The sequence below is a fragment of the Sylvia atricapilla genome, chromosome Z, assembly GCF_009819655.1.
Source record: "Sylvia atricapilla isolate bSylAtr1 chromosome Z, bSylAtr1.pri, whole genome shotgun sequence".
Classification (NCBI taxonomy): domain Eukaryota; kingdom Metazoa; phylum Chordata; class Aves; order Passeriformes; family Sylviidae; genus Sylvia; species Sylvia atricapilla.
The window spans coordinates 49,314,463-49,336,172 of NC_089174.1; the positions used below are offsets into that span (position 1 = coordinate 49,314,463).

Consider the following 21,710-nt stretch of genomic DNA (forward strand, 5'->3'; position numbering starts at 1 on the left):
CTAAAAAAATTGAACTTTGAAGGCACAAGAGTAAATGTAGGAGCACAGTAACCATAGTCATTATTTTCTACTTACGTATTTCAACTTGAAACTTCTTTGATCTTTTGATATGTGTTTATGGAAGTCTGTCTGTTTTTCTTTTTACCTAAATATTGGATCAGTGTGTTCATTACTTGTTTTTTAATGGTAAATCACTTCGTTTATGCTTTTGTAATGTACACTTGGATGTCCAGTCAGTCTCTTGAGCAGTCTGATTAGGGTAATTAGAATAAAATTGTTTGAAATAACTTTTTGCCCTTCCCCTCTCAAAATCCATTCCATATATTGACTGAAGTGCCAAAAAGCAACTTGGCGTTATCTAATTAATCGATGTTGAGTTTGCATAATCACACATGTTGATCAAAACCATGAAATAAAAATGGAACAGTTTCCCCTGTTAAATTGAGTAGCATAGTGCTTCCTGCACTTTTTCTTGTAGGCTGCAGAGGCTGAACATTTGTTAGTCCCTGATAGATACAGCATGTCTACGTTCAAAGAGACCCCTAACTGAAAAGATTTTTTGCCATTTGTGCCTGAATTTGACTTTGTTACAAGTGTTGGTTACATAAAACATATAATGTAATTGCTAATTGTGAACATCCAGAGTGAGCTTTCAGATCATAGCTTTTATTCTGACTTCTTCAGTGTCTGACACGCTTGTGAGATGCAACACGTCTACTATGCAGCTTTTGGTCTTCTAGGGAGTTTTTAAGAAAAATTGAAGTCAGACTTATTTGCCTCATTTATTTCCTCATTCCTTCCAGAATTAAACTAACTGCTGGGATTTTTCTGCATCATGTTGTCTAATATTTGTAGTGTTGAAAGCAAAATCTAGTAGGAGGTTTACAGAAACATGTTTAAACAAGTTTGTGAAGTATCCAAGAACCATCTAGGAGATTAGGCTCAAACGATATTTAAATAAGAAACACTTGAAACACCTTTATTTAGGATAATCTAAATTTAATATTTTTAGATCTGAGTTATGAAATAAAGGGCTGATGAGGTGCAATAGTTTTTTCAGACAGTGTCATTAATCACAAAATGGAAACACAAAGCCAAGGCAAGAGCCTACTGGAGCTGACGCTGTCTCAGTAGGAGACAGCAGATTTTTGACGCACATTTAAGTCTGGGGATTGTTTAACTTGTGGATAGCTATAGATTTACCTTCTTTGTTCTGTCACCTTTTAGCAGACTCAAACACATAATCTATTTTTAAGCGTGTTACTAGACCTAGAGCCAAATGTGTGTTCTGCAGGATGCTGCTGTCTTGGCAAATGGAGTTTGTTGTGGAAGAGGCACAAATGGAAGAGTCCAGTTCTGTTATTGTTCAGTTCAGTCCTTATCTTCAGGCAATACAACAAGTCATTACATTCATTAAATAATGAAGTTCCTCTTAAATATCCTAAGTGGTGGCTGATTTGGTTTAAGTCTATCTTTTCCTTGTTTTATCTAGAAAGCAAATGTTCAGACATTGAGAAATGAGGGAAAACTGCACAGAAGGAGAACTGGTTTGAGTTATCCTGGCCAGTTGCCTCTAATTTTATTTGAGTAAAATTTGTACACAGTGGATATGGTGGTTTCTCTATCTGAAATCTACAATAAGATGAGATTTCTCTTTAGCTTGTACAGCCGTAGTGGTACTTGAGTAAGTTTGGACTGAAGTTCTTTTCATTTAGAACTTAGAAACTCAGTTCTTCCTTGCAACATATTTTGTGTTTTCCCACCACCTGTCAGGCATAGCTTGGAATGAGATGTGATGGGGTGCTTGGAATAGCTGCTTCTACTGCATTCTATCAAATGGTTGTATCAATTTTCTGGAACTCAGCTGTCTGTCTGTGAACTGACAAACCAGTTAACAAGCAGTCAATACAGGCAGGAAGATGTAAGAGTAGTTCCTCAAACACTGATTCCAGAAATCAGGTTTGATTTACAATTATTTACACTGTTTGTTCACAGTCGACATTTATCTTTCTTATGTGCGGTGAAGAAGGTGATTTTTCACTCTCAGTTTTTATTAATGTCTAATTAAACCACTAATCTTCAGGCATAGTTGTAAGATCTAAGAAATTTTGCATTTTCTTAACCTTTCTAACTAAATAAGGACTTTAGAGAACACTTCTGAATTTTAGATTATAACCTAAGTAAAACAAAACTGAAATAAATAGAATCTCATTCACAGGTTCACTGAGGAGGAAAAGAACTTCTGGAGATAATCTAGTCATTTCCTCAAGCGTTCTTCAGTTTCTCAAGCAGGTTTTCCTTCAGCAGGTTGCTCAGTACCATCTTCATTCAGATTCTTGTGTATCTCCTGGAATGGAGTCTTTACAAGCCTTCAATTGCCTGTTGCAGTGTTCTACCACTGTCATGATGAAAGCTTTTCTTTCACTGTAAAATCATAGAATACTGGATTTTTTGTTGCACATTCCTAGGCTAGTGTCCTAATATTTATCAAGTTCAGCTAATAGGGTGTCTTCAGAAGAGTGGTCATGAATTTAATCCTTTTTAACAGCTGGGGCAGCTTTTTGTCGGCAGCAGTCTGGATCCTTTTTTTATGAAAAGCAGATCATATCAACATAGAGAGAATAGGAGAAATAATTTCTTCCCATCATATTCAGTTAGATCTGGTATGAGTGAGTGTTATATTGGAAACATCCTGTATGAAATAACTTTCTCTTTAAGATTTTAACATCTTTTAAGGTTGTCATTTAAAAGAGCTTTTCAGGAGATAAATAACAAACACCTGAAATCAGCATGTCTGTATTAGGAGATAATGTTGAAATCAGTCATGCACAAAAAGAGAGCTTCCTCTTTTCTAGACGCTGTTGGGAGGAGTTTCTGCAGACAGTGGTTGTTTGTGGGTGTGATGGAGGTGACAGTTACAGAAATTGCTCCACTGTAATCAAACTAATAAGTAAAAAGGTTTCTAGGATTAGAAATTTAACATCATCTATGTAGAGCTGTAAATTAATAGAAAAATGCTTTTGGGTATTTCCATATGGTTTGTTACAGAAACATGACAAAATGCTGAGGCTGAAGGCATGAAAATCATGGAGTCTAATCTACTCAGAGCAGGGTTCTCCAGAGCTGGTGCTGGTTCGATCTTGTTGGGGTTTGGATTTTCTGTTAAAGCATGTATTAACATGTTCATGGATCCAGCTAGACAATTTATGTTTGCCAGAGGTGTTTTGAGAAGGAGATGTGAGAGAGTGGAAGTAGCTTTGGGGAGTGGGGGTGGTGGTACTCTTTGATTTTTGGTGCCATGGTAGGCATAATAGGTGCAAAATTGTAAATGCCAGTGATGATGGGCTAGTTAGTCAACTCGCTTATGATATTTAATTAAGTGCAAAGTTTCCTGTTGGTTTTTTGCATTATATGCTATTAAAATGTGTATACTATAGATACAATACAAAAAGTTGATACAGCATGAGTTCTGTTATATCTTTTTTGGACAATAAATGAATGTGCCATTTCTGTGGTATGTAATGTTGTTTATCCTTTTATATTGTTGTGTACCCTAGCTAATAATTCTAACTAGAATTTTGTGAATTAAATATGTTGGATGCTTCCCTATGGCTTGTTGACAGGTCTTGTGGGCTTTTTATCTAGTTTTGGTGTCTTAAACCCAAAAAAAACTGCAAACCAACAAACAAAACCACCTCAGAGTATGGGAGTGTTTCTGGAAGATTTGTGCTAATCAAGTATATCTTTTCATTATGTTATAATTTTCCATGTATTTGCATTCTTATGCAGTGACAGTTCTTCTAAAGTAGGATTCTAGTTAGGGATACTATACTATAGGTTTTGAAGCTGTCAAAAGATGACTGCTGCTAAACTCAAGTGTTTAATAAGTGCTTAAGCAAAATTATTGGTTTGAAAGGGGCTGTTTTTCAGAGATAAAAACTAAATAAAAACGCTTTGTCAATTTGTCTTCTGAATTTCCAGCTCTGAAAACCCTCGAAAATAATGCTGCAGCTTTGGCTCTTATTTAGTTCTTGGTCAGATACTTGCTGTTTTGAATATTAGAACAGAAGAGACCTTTCATCTCCTTGTTATTGAGACTCTAAGGTAGTCTATGAATAACATCTGTAAAATTGTTTGGTTTCTAATATGGCTCAAATTCTGACGTTGAGTGACTTTCAAATGTACTTCATTTTCAAGCAGGGTTCCGCAGTTTTGCCACAATACTACTTATGTTCAATGTAAAAGTTTAAGAGTGAGTAGTGGATTCTTGATGCCACTTTAAACTTGATGCTTCTGCAGATCCTCTTGTCTAGCAGATCATAATTCACTTCTGAACCTACTCTGCTTACCAGATTTTTAAGTCTTGCATTAAACTGAATGCTCAATTTCTGTGTTGAACCCAAGAACAGAGCAAGCTGCTTGGAATCTACAAGTTGGTGAAAAAATTATATGTTGTGAGCTTTTGCAGTTTTGTTCTTTGGGGTGGGTACCATTCTTCAATATAAGCAATGTTTGCTGAGTGTGTGTCTGTAGGTTTTATACAGTTAGCTATTCATTGTGTTGCACTGCAGTACTAATGATGTCTTCTGTCTTTTTAATCAGGACAGAGCCTGGGTTATGGTTTTGTGAACTATGTTGACGCCAAAGATGCCGAAAAAGCTATCAATACTCTGAATGGATTGAGACTTCAAACTAAGACTATAAAGGTATGTATTGTTAAAATAATTTAAAGAAACTGAACTGTTTTGACTTCCTTATTTGTTTTGCCTTTACATATGTTACAAGTATTTAGCTAATGTCAGTAGAATAAACTAAGATTTCATGTAGGAAATGGTCCTTTGTATAGTCTGTGTTTAGGGTTAGATTAAGTATAGAAGGTATGGAAGATTGCATTTTCTTAACCCACTTAACACTTTAGATATACAGTTGATTTATTTTAAATGAGATTTTGTTATGTATCTTAGTTGAAGAAATGCAATATTGCATGTTGTTTTAACACCATGTGCTTCTCATTTTCTCGAAGATGGTATAACTTCCATATTAATACTTCAGGTTTTACATTGCTAGTTGTCTATTTTCTCTTACAAATCTTTAGCATGAGGTGCTGAAGTAGATAAATGTTGGTTATCTATGAACTACTCTATTTCTAGGGCTCTGGTCTTTAGGTCTCTAATGTTTGGTATTCCTGTTTTTTTCTGTTATGTTACAGCTCCCCGTGCAGTTGTTTACTAAATTCAGTTTCTCAAAATTCTAGAAACAAATCTTGAGAGTTACTTTCCTCATCTCCTCTTTTAATCCAGTAACAGAAGACTGAGGATACTCATTTGAGCAGTTGAACACTGAAATTCTGAGAGGAGATTAAATAAAATTATCAGGAAAGGCAGACTTTTGAACATGCTTCACAGGTGACAGATGGTTGTCAAAAGACAGTATGTGTTCAACTAGCCCATTCTTCCTCATTAAACTGCAGGGTTTGCTAGCTGATCACTTGGACAGTGGCTTCTTACTAGGAGCATGTTTGAGACATGAAATAAACTTCACCTCTAAAAACGTTTGTAATTAGAAAGCAGTGCAGAGCCACTGAAAGACAACTGAGACAAAAATAATAAGATACTAGTAGTTTTGGCTAAAGTGTCTTACCTGTTCTGTATTCTTAAGATTTAATAAAGTGGATTACACTATCTGAAACTTAAATACTGCTTTGTAACAAACAAATGGTGATCATGGCACACAACTGGGATGAGTGAAAGATGTGGACAGATGCTTTGCTGCTGAAAGCGCTCTGTGTGTTTCTGGCAGACTTCTTGCCCACAGTCCTCACTCATTTTCTACTTTGGGGGTAAAGTTGAGCAAAGTAATCTTGTGCTGCAGGACTTTTGAAGCTGTATTTTGCATGGTGGTGAGAAAGGAAGGGAATCTATTTGTGTTCCAGTAGTAATGTTTCGCATGTAATGCCTTGGATTGAGCCAGCATGACTTGTATGTCCAGGGTGGTAAACTGCAAGTCCTGTTGACTATATAGGCAAAAAAAAAGGAGTTAGTTATAGAAAAATCAAGCTAGGTTTCCCAAATCAAAATATTCCTTTCAGTGGGGTTGCGGTAACTTACTTCATACTGGTCATATTTGAATTTTTAATCCTCCTCCACCTTGCGAAGTAATTAATTTAATCAATTTTTGCCTTTATAATAAAAAGGTGAAAAATTGCGTAGACAGGTAAAGAGTGATGATAGTGATGCTTTTTCTTTCATGCCTTCCAAGGACCAAAAGTGGGATTGTAGGTTAGATACCAGACAAAGACCTTTGCAGTGAGACTGAAGCTTATGTCTTTGTTTTCAGGCCAAGTTTTTTTGTGACTGGATTTTCAAGACAACAGAATCATAGGATGTGTTGGGGTTGGAATGGACCTTAAAGATCCTCTAGTCCCAGCTTCACTTCATTTATCTGTGAAGCAGTAGAAGTCCCCAACCTACTGTGAAGCATTTTGTAGCTTATGTATTTGTGAGATCGGCCAGGAGACAATGGTGTGCAGAGGTCAGGCTGATGCCTTGAGGTCTTTCCTGCCTCTGGAGGCAACATCTTGGGTAGAGAAAATATCTTGTGAGGTCCCAGTCCCAGGGCCTTTGCAAAGGTTACTTCCTCTTTATAGACCCCAGTGTTCTTATTTGTCCAGAGTTGGTAAGTCAATTAAAGAGAAATAAAAACAAAAAACACCCCAAAACACCCCCCCCCCAAAAAAAAAAACCAAAACAAAAACCTAATCTGTTTGAAAAACTCAGAATCTAACCCGTAACTTTCTCCCACACTTGAAAAAATGTGTGTAACTGAGATTTTTGTATACCTTAGTATGAAAAATTATTGAATAGTAGTGTTAGCGTATATTTAGGCTTCAGGAAAAAAAATAGATATTTGTTCTCTCTGTGCATTTTTGGGACTTCTATAGGAATGCTTAGTACTTCACTAGATTCATGGTTCAAGTTTGTTTCCCATTAGTATATAAAACAGGAAGGAACTTTCCTAGTTCAGTCACAGTGTCATGTATCCTCATACTGTGGCTCAGCTGAGTGTAATCCTACCCAGAGGAAACTCACTGTCTTAACCCTGAGGTGTGATGCTCTGGATTGGAGCTGTGACAGATACCTCTGATCCACAGGTTCTATACTAGCCTGCTTGTCACTGGATGTATTTTTCTCATCCCTAAGGGCAGGCCACTTAGTGTTTCCTTGAAATAAAATGCATTGAAAAATATGGATTTGCAAAATGCTGGCTTAAGGATTGAGGTTTTTTAATATGGATAGCAATACAAAATCCTATTACCTCTTCCGTTTTTTAAAAGAAGATCCTGTGGAATGCTTTATGGAATACTTCAGTGAATTCTTTGCAAAGTATCTTAACCAATTTTCAGGTGTGTATCTCCAAAGCAAGTAATAGCAGTCTTAGTCTTGTCTAACCTGTTGGTGGTTGTATTGCCTTGTGATTGAACTGAATAGTAAAACATTGGGGTGGATGTATGTATACTCGGATGGTAAAGCCGCATTATGGGTGTTAGATAGGTGAACCCTGCTCAGCTGGACGGCATGCCTCCATTACTATGTAATGCCCTTTGTGGCGTAATTTATGGTGTTTTTGGAATGTAAACAGACTTATGTGTACTGCACATAGCCTGTGAAGTTTGACCTTCATTGAATTATGGAACTTCAGTGTGAAAACAAGTTGCATTTCAAAAGGTAAAATATTTTCCATGGCTTCTCTTTTGGAAGATGATGCTGCTGGCAATCTTTTTATCTGTTCTATTTAAGAGACGATAAAGATGTGAATTTTTGTGCCTGGAGTGATTTTTCTGCTTACCTGCTTGCTTGTCCACTCTTTTTTTTTTTTTTTTTTTAAATTTAGGTTGTCTGAGAAAGATCAGTTCTTCCTAAATGTTGAAAACTCAGAGAAACAGATAGGTTATGGAGGATCACTGGGCTCCATATAAGGATAAGAAAATTGAACATGTTTTTGTTGTCTTGGCTTTTGCCTTCTTTCTTGGGAGAGAAGAAATGCTCCATGGCTTGGTTTGGATGGTTTTTATGAGAAAGCTCCTAAAAAGAAAGATGACACAAGTGAGATTATCTGATTAGGAATATCTTTCAATGTGAAGTAACAGAGTTCTGCATTAAGAGGAGAGTGTATTAAGATTTGCTGTCTGAAAAGGAGTGGGCAGGAAAATGGCCTCTCTTTGGACTGGCTGAGAGCCATTGCAGGATGGTGAGTAGGAGGCAGCTTTTTACCTAGACTATTAGGGGTAGCAGGAAGGCACAGGACGGCACAGTATTTTTGACTTTTCTTTGTGAATGCTAGTCTGCCTTGATGATGGACACAGTCCTTTGTGGATTGTAGCTGCCATGGGGACACTGAAGATGACAGTAACGCTGTGCCTTTTGAGGGCTTGAAGTGGCAGAGCCTCTGGATGCAGGACCTGGCAGTTCTCTTAACAGAGAATGCTGGTGAGACGTGTGTATACATGTGTGCAAATAGAATGGGGGGAAAAATACTTTGTCGAGTCCTTGGAGTTGTCTTCTTTTATAAGATATCATTTATAAGATGTTTGTATTCTACTTAGCCTAATGCTGCTTGAAAGTCAAATTTAATCATGTTTTCCTTCTCTGAAGTTCTTTGGATTATTGGGGTGTTTACATGGGTAATTATTACCTGTCAAGGGAATAGAAATTTAAGGAACATTTTATCTGAATTATTAAATCTGTTTTTTTTTCCTGCTCCTTTATGACTTTGGATGTAATAAAAATAAAAACAGGCTTAATTTGTAGCTTTCTCCCACCTTCCTGTTGGAATGAACTTGACAAATTCTTTGGCTACACATGATGTCCTATTTGGCCATCATCACCTGGTTTACTGCCCTGCTGTAGAAAGCTGTTTAATGAGAAGAGCTAGTTAAAAATTCCGTAGAAGAGTGAATATGGAGCATTCAGCTTTACAAATGCCCCAAAAAAGTGCTGCATGTCAAGGGAAGACTTGAAATTAAATGCTGCAAGTTCACTAGTATTCTTTGAGTTGTTGTTCTTAAAATTTGGTGTTATGCAGTGTGATTTCACTTGGTGTCTTGAACCACTACTTACAGCAAGATTAATTGCAAAGGAATTACCCTTTCATTTTACTGTTTGGTAGCTGCACCCATAAGAAATTTTACCAAGGATTTTACTCTTGAAAACCCTTTTAAACACTTAATGGAAAACAGCAAAATACTTAAAAAAAAAAAAAAAAAAAAAAAAAGACACTGGTTTGATTTCTGAGTTGAGTGCAACAGATAAAAAAATGTTGAGATTGTTCCTGACTTCACCACTTGATACTTGTGGAGAAAAATTTTGGCAATGTCCCTTTTTTATAGTAATTTTTTGATTAATGAGTATCCTTGGATAGCAATGAAGTATGCATGATATGTGTAAAATCTCTAACAGAGGCAAGTGAGCTGTGGAGATGAGAGAAACCCTTCTCACCTTCTTGTTTTTTTATTTTTTGATTCCCACCTGCCCCTCTGCTAGTATTTAAGAATGTTGATCTAGTAAGGAACAAAAGGGAATTGTCTGTGGAAGTTTAATTTAAAGCTAGGTAAGTTTTACTGATGTTGTCAATCAGCAAAGACAGAGAGAGGGGCAGTGATGCCAGAGCATTTAGTACTCTTGACAAGGTAATTAAGTACGTTAGGACTGTATTCTTAATGTCAAATTGCACTCTTCTAGCAGACCTGAAAGAGAAGAAGAGTTTTTCTTGGAAGAAAGGTAAAGGTGGGGTTTTTTCCTTAAATTTCTGCAGGAGTTACACAAATTATAATTATGCAATCTTTTAGCTGTCTTAACAGTTAAAGCTTTGACAGCATTTTGGTTTTAATACTACACACACACACATATCTTTTCACCCCTAGGTAAAATTTGTTCTTCAGTGAAATTCAAATCTCCTCAGACTTTGAATGTTACTTATTCAGCTTAAGCTGGCTGCTTGTTTTTCATGTAGCTGAATAATGCTGAGATGAGGATTCAGTTCTTAATGCATATTGCTGTCACTTCCTGTAAACCACGTTATGGCCAGATGGTTGCTTGTCCCTGACAGTGTCAGGCCAAACCATAGAATGTGCTGTCCTCACAGCCCCAGGTGCTATTTAGCTGTTGATGAGAGTGTCTTGCAAGAGTCCGTCCCTGTTTTTCTGAGGGGGAGAACTCTTGGACCAGTGCAGCTCACCCTAAGGCTACAGCGGTTCAGTAAGGTCCTTCCTGAGTTCTGTAGGGGATTCCTGACACAGAAACAGAGATGTTAGAAGGAGCCAACAGTGCTCTGTGGAGCTGATGCAAGTCTGCAAGCATTGCGCAAAAGCCAAGTCTTAAGCAAGTAAAAACAAAAAAAAAGTCTACAAAACCAATAGACCTCTTCTTGTTACTACTAAGACTGATGCTGCATCTTTGTACTGTGCTCTCTCCATGCTATGCCAAGTCCTGTAAGAAGGTTGTGGCTTTCTGCATGGGTTCAAAATGCTGTAAATGCCAGGCATAGACATCTGTTATGGTCTGTTGTTTTGATATGGGGGGGTGGAGTGTTGGTTGGTTGGTATTTTTAAATTGTTATTATTTAATTTTGTTTTAAATCCAGTACTTGTTTTCTTTGTAAGAGAGTTTTTGTCAACGTAAAACATAATTGTTTACTTTTGAAATTATGGCAGTCTTGAGACAAATAGACCTCTGTTAATCTAGTAGCTTTGAAGTTTTTTTGTTCGATTAAATGTTGACTCTGCTGCTTTAATCGATGCAGAAATGGTTTTTCCAGAAAGGTTGTGAGATATTCCAGTGAACTGCAAGTTGCAATGGATGTGTTTTTTGCATTTCTAGATGTGTCTGTGGAATAGTGCAAGAGATTCCCAAGTATTGTGTTTGGCAGTCTCTGTCAGTAGTAGAAGCTCCTTAGGTGTAACCTGAGGTTTACTCATTTTCTTCAGGAGAATAATTGACGTCTTGTGTTTTTAGATTATATTCCTGTTTGTATTATTCATGTGGAGGGCTTAATATTGTATTATATACTCCTGTCCTCCTTGAAAGGTTACTGCCATGCATCTGAAATTCCTGTGCTGTCATTGTTTGGACATGAGTGGGGATCAGAATCATGAATGTGAAGTATAAGGAAAGGTCTTTTAAGACTCTTAAGAATGTGAAAAGTATAAAGTGGAGAATGTTTGTAGACTTGATCTCCTTTAATTTCATATATTTTATTTGGTTTTAAATTCTAAGTTAAGTATTTCTTACTTTTAGCAAGTCAGCGATAGTTACAGACTGCAAGTTTTAAAGTGCTCTTTTCTATTGGTTCTTTTAAGGGCAAAATAGAATTGCTATTCTGTGATTGTAGTACATAATTCCCATCTCATGTTTTTGTCAGTGCACTTGATTATTGTTTTTCTTTTATCAGACATTTATAACCCTGATTTAAAACTGGTACAGAATCTTCAGCACTTTTGGGGAAAACCCTTGCTTCTGTTCCCATCAGCGACAGGATTTCCAGCTGGTTTCTGTTCCAAGCACATATGTACCTTTGCTTCTGTTCACCAAGTGGTGTTCTGGGTGTCAGTTGATTCAGACCAGTCCTCCTGAAAGCCTGTTTCTGGTTTTCCTCCATGCTAAATACAGCAGCCTTTTATGAAGTCTTCCTCTTCGAGCAGTATGCTGTCCTTAATTGGTTATATCCTGAGGAAGACTTCTGGTCCTCATCCTCTATGATACGTAAAGACCGATCTTAAGTCTAAATTTGTCAGGTTGGTCCATTCATGCCGTCTGCTGAGTGGCAACAGATGTGGATGCCATGACCCACCTCAGGCCTGTGACTCTGTCATGGTTTGTAGCTGTCAGAGCTGGAACACTTTGAGGGGTGAACTAAAATAAAATAGTGAAACCTTTTCTGATATGATAATGCTGAAAGACTGTTGCCTCAGTGTCTGTTTTTTTCAATGCACTCCCTATTGTTCAACAGACTGTAAAAGCAGGACCTTTATGGGATACGGTTGTGTTTATCAGCTTAATCTAAACTTATATGTGAAGCTGTGTTGAGCTTTCTAAGTTCCACAGAGCTGGGTGTAAGTTGACCTTACAGGGAAAGTCTGGATTTCCAGTTTGCTCTGTCCACAGAGATGTGCTACTGCAGGCTACCAGCATGAACTCAGCACAGCATGCACATTCTCAACAAGGTTGTGTACTGGGAGGAGTGGCCTTGAAGCTTTGTTTCAAGTGCAGCAATCTTATTTGAAGGGGGTCAGTAAGTAAACCTGAGGAATATACAGGAATGTACTCTCCTGTTTCAGGGCAACGACCTGTCACTTGTAACAGCTGAGATCTCATCTCTGCAGTGTGCTGTAGCATCTTCTTACTAGAAATCAAATTAAGAACAATTCTTGAATCATGGTATTTCATATTAATTTAAGTACGGGTTAAGAGCAGTTGCCTGGCACAGTGACCTCTGAGAACGCTGCTGTAAGAAAAGGCGGTATGTACTTGTTTGTTATTGTGCTTGTAGAAGAGACATACTTGATCCTAATGTGTTCTTTTTCTCAATATAAATCTCTCTGCTTTCTAGATAGGTTTAACCCATTTTCGACTGGACATACTACAGAAATATGCATTTTAAAAGAGCTGGACACTACTCTTAAGGGGAAGTAGTGTTTTAATCAGAAAGATTGCACTTGAGCTAGTGAATGTAAATATACTGAAATACTGATTTTAGCATTTAAAGATTTCAGCTTTAAAGACTTGGAAGAATACATTTAGTAGAATGTTTTAGAAAGAAATGTGGTTAGGAAGAAATTATATTAAATTCTCAAGTTTTTTGAAAGAATATAAATACTTTGTCCTCTGCTAATAATAAGATAAAAGGGGCTTGAAGCACAGTGCTGAGGTGTCTAGAGCTAGTAGGAGATAGTAAGAAACTGAAATACTCACTTGTGGGGGCTGTTCTTCTTCATTTATTTTTGATAACTTCCTTTGTTTTACCTGCTAACTTTCAAAATTTTCACTTGAAAACTGTGAATCAGTTCTTGATGTTAGGAAATTAAGTATTAAAACTTAATCTAAGTTTTAATAACTTAGTAAGTATTAAAACTACATCTAAGTGAAAATACTTAGATGTAATGTTGGTATTTTTGGAAACAAGTGTCTTTCCTACTAACTGTAGTGGAAAGTAAAGCTGTTTTTAAATTGGGATCTCCAGAGTAGTGCTGTTCAGTGTTGTACAGTGTGTGTCATCATTCACTATTTAAAACTGCAGGCTTTCAGGCTGTTTCTTGACTTGCCTTGTGTTCAGTCACAAGGTGTTGATATCACATACTGTAATGTTCACCTGTTGAATTAGCTGTTGAATAAACATCTTGGCACTGTTGTTAATTCAGTCCATATAAAAAATGCTTAAAGAGACTAAATATAGAGCTATCAGCAAGTAACTACTGAATGAGCAAAATTACATTATATAGATAGGGAGATTAGTCGGGGGGTGAGGGTTTGTCTCTGCTTTAAATGTGTATCACAAGTGAAATGATTGGATTTTGACATCAAAAATTAAGATGGTTATGTCCCATGTATACTCTAGGCAAGGTTCTTTTCATAAGAATTAGTTATACCAGTAGTATTAGTAATATTTTGTGGTGTCCTTGTTTTTCTCTAGTGGTGCTCACTTAAGTTACATCACATTTCTGAAGTTACATGTTTCTTTTAGATTTTTTGCCTGGCCAGTAGTTCTGGTACTTAGCAATATGATTAAATATAATGTTCAGATACTGGTGATGAACACTGATTTTGGTTTAGTATGTGTTACTACTGTGGCAAATGTGCCCAAATTCGATGTGTTGGAGTAGTCAGTTGAATGTAATGACCGTGAAACTGGATTTGTAAGAGTAGTGTGTACTGGTTAGAGTATTGCTTCCGTTTACTTGCGCTTCTGAAATTACATTCAATGTAGGCCTTGACTGCTATGCTAAACTATTTGAAATGTGTTTCACCAGTGAAGGCATGGGCAATACTGGACCAGCTGTCACCATGCACGAACCCGTACTCACTTACCAGAGGAAAATGAGTTTTACTGAAGCTGCTTTGTATCTTGACAGATACCAATTTTGTAGCATAAAGTAAACTTACACAAAGTTATAAAATATTTTTTGCAGGTTTCTTCTCTTCTGATAATTCTGTGTGAGTTTATATTTTTATATGTGGCAGCATGCGTCCATCAGTGTGAATTCCCCCTTGAAAGACAGTGCCTGCTAGGGTTTGGTAATTCATGATTTTACTGGGACTAATCCTGTTTCCCAGTCAGTCTGTCTCCATTCCTTGGCCTTGAGTCTGCTTGAAGTCCTGCCAAGTGAGGTATGGAAGTTCATTTCCTAAAGAAGCTCAGGGCCAAATGGGCAAGTTGGGCAAGCTTGTTCATTCCTTAACTGTTGTTTTTTTCTCCCTGGTAGAAAAGGGTAGCTGTCACTGTCTTTGTTGCTTCTTTGGCTGAATGTGGTTGAACTTTACCCTCTGTTTTCCTGTAACTTTGAACATAGGGCTTTAGCTCTTGTGTGGCTCTCCTGGAAGATCAATGTGACTTCAAGGTTCTGTGTTGGATAGCTACAAGTTTTTGAGGTCAGTTGTCTTCAACCAGTGCAAAGGTGCCTTACACAAAGCTTCTGGGTGAAACTTGAAGGATCATAGCAGTGTTCAGAGTACTGCTTTTTAATCTTCAGCATGCTGTCCTGTTTTGCTTCCACAACAGTCTTAAGAGTCTGCTGATCTGTATGGAAATAGGACAGGAAGGAAATACCAAAGAATTAGGGAAAAGACAGAATGACAGAATCAAGTTGCCCAATATTGGCTAACAGTGCGTGGAAGAGGAGGGAAGGAAAGGAGATAAATCTGACTACGTCTTGAGGATCCTTCTTGCTTTTACGTTTTACATAGGTGAAAAGCCTACATGAAGTATTTTGTCCTGTTTGAGAGGCACAGATGTTCTGTCCTAGTAATTCTTGTAGTAAAACCAGTTGTACAAACTTCAGGCGGAGGTAATGTTTTGTAGCATGTGTCTAAAGGTCAAAGAATCTACTTCATCACCTCAAAATATTTTGACTGACATGTCAAGGCAGCAGGTAAAAAAACTTCTGCCCAAAAGGATCCAAGAAATTGAATGTTAAATGACGTTTGTTTTTAAGGCCCCTGTTGCAGAAATTGACAAGCTGCTGAACAGGCATAATAGCGGTTGGAGTCCTACTTCTGCCATTCATTCTTACACCTGGGAAAGTGATGTAGCAGAGTTTATCTTGGTCTCATGATTGTGATGATATGTCATTTGGTAGCAAGCTCAACACGTACAAAATGCACAGCATTTGAAAAATACTTGGAAACCTCTAAGTGCTTCAGACTGTCTTTCTGTGCCTTTGGCCTATATATCACACTGAAATCTTAATTCCTTGGATGTTTTAGGGCTTTATAATGAGAATTCATGGGACATTCATGAAACTTAGTAAATTTGTTTCTTTACTCCTTAAGTCAGCTAACTGAGAGCACTTTCTCCACCAAGGCTTGCTGGAATGTGTACCTAGCGTTTTCTCATTTATTTGGATGTACTTATTATATATGAGTTCATGTAGTCAGCTTTTCCTGGGTGGTCTAAGTTGCATTCCTTCTGGTTTTGGAAGGCAGCTCCCAAAAAGAAAAAACAACAACAACCAAAAAAAAAAAAAAAAAAAAAAGTAAAAAGAAAGAAAAAGACAAACACCACCACAAAAACCCTGAACTGGCTTTGCAGAGTAACTGTTCAGTCTGCTGTTGGAGATGCTTCAGTGTCTCAGAACAAATAACACTGTCCTGTTTCAGCTGTTTTTGTAGTGTTTGTTATCTGGGATTTTTTTTTTGTTTGTTTTTTCCTAAGGTTTCCTATGCACGACCAAGTTCAGCTTCTATCAGAGATGCAAATTTGTACGTTAGTGGACTTCCAAAAACAATGACCCAGAAAGAACTGGAACAGCTTTTTTCCCAATATGGACGTATTATTACTTCTCGTATTCTGGTTGACCAGGTCACTGGTAAGTAGGTAGTTTTGCATGGCCTTTCATGGACTGACAGTTTAGGAAATATTTCATATTTCAGTACAATAGTCTTGTCTCCGTAATGTATAAAAGGTGTATGCAGGCCAGAAAATGCATTTTTCTCCTGGAATCATTGATAAATTTGCATGGACAATAATAGGCTGTGTAGTGTTCTGAGCCAACTTTAGTCATTTTCACCCTGAAGGTGCAGATTTGAAGCTTGTTTGATGACTTGTAATGCATTTACAACTGCCATAATCTTTCTTTCCAAGCTGCTGCATGAAATTAGTCTCCCAATGCCTTACAAAATGCTATTAAACTTTTTTTTTCTATAAAGAGAATTTTATGCAGAAATGCACAGCTGGTTTTCTGAGGCTAGGATTATTGAAGCCCCAGACTGGCAGGTGCTGTTAAGACTGTTTTCAAGGCTAACTCATTAAATTTGGGCACACACATGAGCTTTGAGATCCTCAGGAGCAGGTAAGTTCTGTGATTACCTATGCCTTAAAGTACTAAGATGAAGCAGGGTACTTGCATTATTACAGTATGTGTGTCAATCAGGTAGTGGTTGTCAGTGACACTTTGTGGGTACTCTGCAGACTCCTACAGGAATTCCTGTGGATTTTTGCTGTGTCAAATGGCTGATCTTGAGGAGCTTTATAGTTTTCAGAATCACCTGCTGTGATGTCACTGCCAGATACAAGCAATCGAGTGAGAAGCCAAGTGCATGACAGAAGTATTGAGTGTACAAAGCAACATACAAAGAGGCAGAGCTCTCCAAGTTCTCCCGCTTTCAGAACGCTAAGGGGTGGGATGGAGGAAGGAATTTACTCACATAATTATTCCCCAAATAAGTTGGGTTTGATTTATTTAATTTTTTTTATAGTTACACTTGGCAAACAGCTTTCAACTGCAGAAGGTCATAAAGTCCTTTAATTGTCTTACTTCAAAAAGCTTCACATACCAGCATTTGAGACTTGGCTGATCTTTAGAGGAACTTGTGTACTCCTCTGACTTCCAATAAGTTAAAGAAATCTTGATTTTTGCACCTAATACTTGGTGTTTTAGTAGTTTGAGTTGTTGAGCATGTAGAGAGGCCTGGAAAGGAAAGCTGAAGGCCAAATACTGACTTGTAGATGTAGCAGATTTGTGGGTCAGATTGCTAGTCTTTGTGCAGTAAATAGCTGTTCACAGTAGGTTCCTGTATATTTGTACATCGAAAGAGATGGAATTTAACATATGGATTAGTAAGTGAATATAATTTAACTTCTAATATGCATGATCATTCTATTCATTTCCATAAATCCTGCTATTTGCAGTGTACTTTCTGGCATATAGATTGTTGTTAAGGCGCAAGCTTTCTTGCCTCCTTCTTTTAGTAATTTTGAAGAAATAGGCTCAGAATGCTATGAATAATAAGGTTGTGACACAAACTGACAGGTAAAAATGCAAAGTTGAAGCTGTGACATTTGCCTCTTTAAAGCTTTCTTATGCCTGTTCATTGTCACTTTTGATGGCTTAAATCATTGTTTATGAACAGAATTCATTTCTTGTCATTAATGTCTTTCTCAAATGGGGACAAGTGTCTAAATCATCTAGTTATTCATGAACAAAAATGTAAAGGGACTCTAAATGGCACTAGAAATATTACAACAAAACATTGATCTAACTAATGTTGGCTGCTAGTAGCTTTCATATTAATTGGTTCAAATATCCACAGCTCAATGTGTTTATGTCTAAGACACATTAAAAACATGTTTATGTCTAAGACACAAAATTATATCTGATTTTTGATGTGTGATGTTCCTTCCATACACACTTCAGGATTCGTTTGCGTGTTGCCTTTGACTTTTCTATATCAAGAAAAGTTCTTCACAGGTGACACCTAGTGATGTATGGTGATATACCAAAACCAAATCTTTTACTTAGAGGTAACCACTGACTGTTAAAAGTGGCTGTAGTTCTCATTATTGCAATATAGTATGTGCACATCGTCATCCTCTCACCATATTTGCTCCAAAGAGAGCTTCAGGGGATACAGCAGAAGGAACAAAAGCCATTTTTTTGCTGATAAAGAGAGCAGAGAGCTAAGCTATTTACAGAATTTCTGTGAATTTAGGTACTGCCGAGTAGTATGAGCTGACCAGAGGTTGCAGTGCAGCTGGCTTGGGCTCATCTCCATGCAAAAATATTGCTTTGTTTCCAAATTTCACTGTGGCTTACTATATTTATTTCCACTGTTCTCCCTCAAACTTCCAAAATTTTTACACAATTGTCTTACATCAGTTAAATTAAAAATTGAAATCAGAATTGCAGTAGAAAATTTTTATTTTTCAAAAAGCTCTGTTGTGTTAAGATCAAAGTTATCATGTCTTCACTGCATTTGACCATCAACATAGCAATTGGCCACACAAATAAAAATTAGCATCTAATATCCTGAAGTCTGTGAATTCATTACTGTGTTATTTTTTTGCCTTGTGCAGGGGTGTCTCGGGGCGTGGGGTTTATCCGGTTTGACAAGCGAATTGAAGCAGAAGAAGCTATCAAGGGCTTGAATGGCCAGAAACCTCCAGGTGCCACAGAGCCCATCACTGTAAAGTTTGCTAACAATCCAAGCCAAAAAACCAATCAGGCCATTCTTTCCCAGCTGTACCATTCTCCAAACAGAAGGTACCCTGCCCCTCTAGCTCAGCAGGCTCAACGTTTTCGGTAAGTCAAGTAATGTGCACAACTGTGCTGAAACTTGCATGTTCCCACCAGCCTGTTTGCCTCTATGCTTGTGCTTTCCTGCTTGTCTGACTTCTGTGTGGGGGGAAAAAACCAGGTGAAGTTTGAACTTCAGCTATGCTACCACAGTACAGCTAAAACCAAAAATGCAAGCCATCCTATTGATAGTGTTTCAGTGTCTAATAAGCTTACTTAAGTAAACCAAGGTGACATTGTTTTTGTACTCAGTCACCAAAACTTTTTTCCAAAGATTACTTTTCGTTTCCTAGGTTATTCTTGATTAATGTGCAAGTTAATTTAGTCAGTGTTGACCTAGGAGATTCAGTGTTCTTTTCTTAGCCATATGGCATACCACAATCAGCTTCCTCTTTATCTACTCCTACATTTTTTCCTCTGCATTCTGGCTTTCAGGTTTTTTCCTGGTTAGTTGTCTATGTTCTCCATGCCATACTTCATCTTTTCTTGTTACAACCTTTCATAATGAAGATTGTTTATGTATTTTCCACTTGTGGTTTTAGGGCATTTATGTGTTTGTCATGTTGAAACTATTGTCCACTTATATTTCACTTGGAAGCTGTTGGTTTTTTCTGTGATAAGTAAGCGTAAAGTAATGCTTAAAAGCGCCTTAAGAGATACTGTGATTTGCCACACATACAAGTTTAATGGTAACAGAAAGCATTGAGTAATACCAAGTCTGTAGTAAATAGGAGAGTCAAATCTCTCTCACTTCTATTGAAGTAGAAGAAAGAAAGAAAAGGTTTAACTTACTGGTCAAAAGGTAAACTGAGGTTGTAGACTTTTTTTTTTTTTTTTGTCATGGCCTTCAGGCTAATCTTTCATCACTAAAAGACAGTCTTACTGAATTTTAAATGGCACCAATGCTTCAGATTTTTCATATGTTACACATGAAATCTTAGCTGTTGATGTTTCACACAGGATTACCTGATGCAGTTGCTCCATCTCTGTTAATAGTTGACAGAGACCTGAAAAGAGCTTAAATTCTTATAATAAAGGCAACACGATCAATACAATACTTCCTTTCTTTTCTTAGAAGAGAAAACTTGAGCTGGACTTTGAAAAGCAGCTCTGTATACTTGTTCCTCAGTTTCTATAAGATATGTAATTTAAAGCTTCTTTAAAAATTTTCCAGTGAAATTCTGTGAGAATTTTACCACAATATTTTCAGATCTTCAGAGTGTAACTGATGAAAAATACAAGTGATGCCATTACTGTACTAAGTCCTCATCTGACTGCCCTTGTAACAAGGACCTACAAGTGGTGGTGTTTCTGGAACTCTTCACCTTTTTCTCCACCCTTGATGTCAATGTCAGTAGACCTCAGTCATCCACACTATCTACTGATAGTAGTCAAGTATTTTTTAATTTCCCTTTTTTCTGTTTTTTTAGGGGTTCAGTACTTTCTTGTCAGTGTATTCTGCAAACCCAGCTCACTGCACAATCATTGCACTCTGGAAAACTAAGTCAGTGTATTTTTTTAACCTGGATTCATATTTTATTGAGTCTTAAAGAGGATCTATACTAAGACCTCTTCTTGATGTATCTGGGATTTGCCAGAAAGAAAAAAGAGCTTCTTCAGGGTAAACGTTTTTTAAAGAAGCAGTTTGAGGGACTCCAGGAGTACAAGCAATAGGAGTGGTATGCACTGCCTATTTTGGATATTGGCTAGGTAATTTTAAAGGGGTTTAGAGTTGTGATGCCATTCTGTAACTGGGGGAAGGTGAGGCAAGAAACACATTGAGAAATCTTGAAAATAATATACACATATATATATATCTGTGTCTGTGTGTTTTTTCTAGAAACACTTCATCTTGGAAAAACATACTGTCATAGAATATCCTAGGTTGGAAGGCATCCGCAAGGATATTAGAATCCAGCTCTTGGCCCTGCATGGGCCCATCCCTCAGAGTTCCTGAGAACATTGTCCAAACAATTCGTGAACCCTGGCAGGCTTGGTGACATGATCACTAGGCTAGGAATGTTCCAGTAGTGTCCAGCCACTGCCTGAGTGAAGAACCTTTTCCTAATATCTAGCCTAAACCTGCCCTGACGCAACTTCAGGTCATCACCTCAGGTCCTGTCATAGGTCACCACAGAGAAGAGATGAGTGCCTGCCTCTCCTCTTTCCCTCAAGGCAAAACTGTGGAGTGTAAGGAGGCCAGCCACTCCCTCAGGCTCCCCAGGTGAACCAGCCAGGTGATCTCAACTGCTCCTTGTGCAGCTTCTCCTCCAGACCCTTCACCATTTTCTTGGCCCTCCTCTGGGCACTCTCTAACACTTCAATGTCGTTTTTGTATTGTGGCACCCAAAACTGCCCCCAGCACTCGAGGTGAGGCCACCCCAGTGCAGAGCAGAGGACAATCCCCTCCCTTGCCCAGTTGTGATGCTGTGCCTGATACACCCCAGGACACAGGTGGCCCTCGGGGCTGCCAGGGCACTGCTGGCTTATGTTCAACTTTCTGTTGGCTAGGAACCCCAGGTCCCTTACCGTGCTTTTCAGTGTCTCATTCCCCAGTCTGTCTGTACATCCACAGTTACCGCATCCCACGTGCAGAGTCTGACACTTGCTGTTTTTACATGTCCTGTGCTTGGTGATTGCCCAACCCTCTGATTTGTCAAGGTGTCTCTGTAGAGCCTCTCTGCCTTAAGGGAAGTCAACACGTCCTCCCAATTTAGTGTCATTGGCAAACTTACTTAGTATATATTCTTCAATTCCTGCATCCAAGTCATTTATGAAGATGCTAAGGAGCACTGAGCCTAAAATGAAGCCCTGTGGAATCCCAATAGTGACCAGTTACCAGTCAGGTGTCACCCTTTGTGCCTGACCTGTGAGCCAGTTGTTCAGCCGTCACATAATTTGTGTATCCAACTATGTGCTGCACATTTTG

At 37.9% G+C, this 21,710-nt stretch overlaps 1 protein-coding gene across 2 annotated transcripts in view; it reads left to right on the plus strand.

Annotated features, from left to right (window-relative positions):
* The window catches only part of ELAVL2 (ELAV like RNA binding protein 2), a 45,290-nt gene that overhangs the window by 19,903 nt on the left and 3,677 nt on the right, over window positions 1-21,710 (plus strand). For both annotated transcript variants that reach the window (XM_066338536.1, XM_066338537.1), the window contains exons 3-5: window positions 4,603-4,706; window positions 15,922-16,075; window positions 18,562-18,787. In XM_066338536.1, the coding sequence (XP_066194633.1) occupies window positions 4,603-4,706; window positions 15,922-16,075; window positions 18,562-18,787 (484 nt within the window). The remainder of the gene's footprint in view (window positions 1-4,602; window positions 4,707-15,921; window positions 16,076-18,561; window positions 18,788-21,710) is intronic.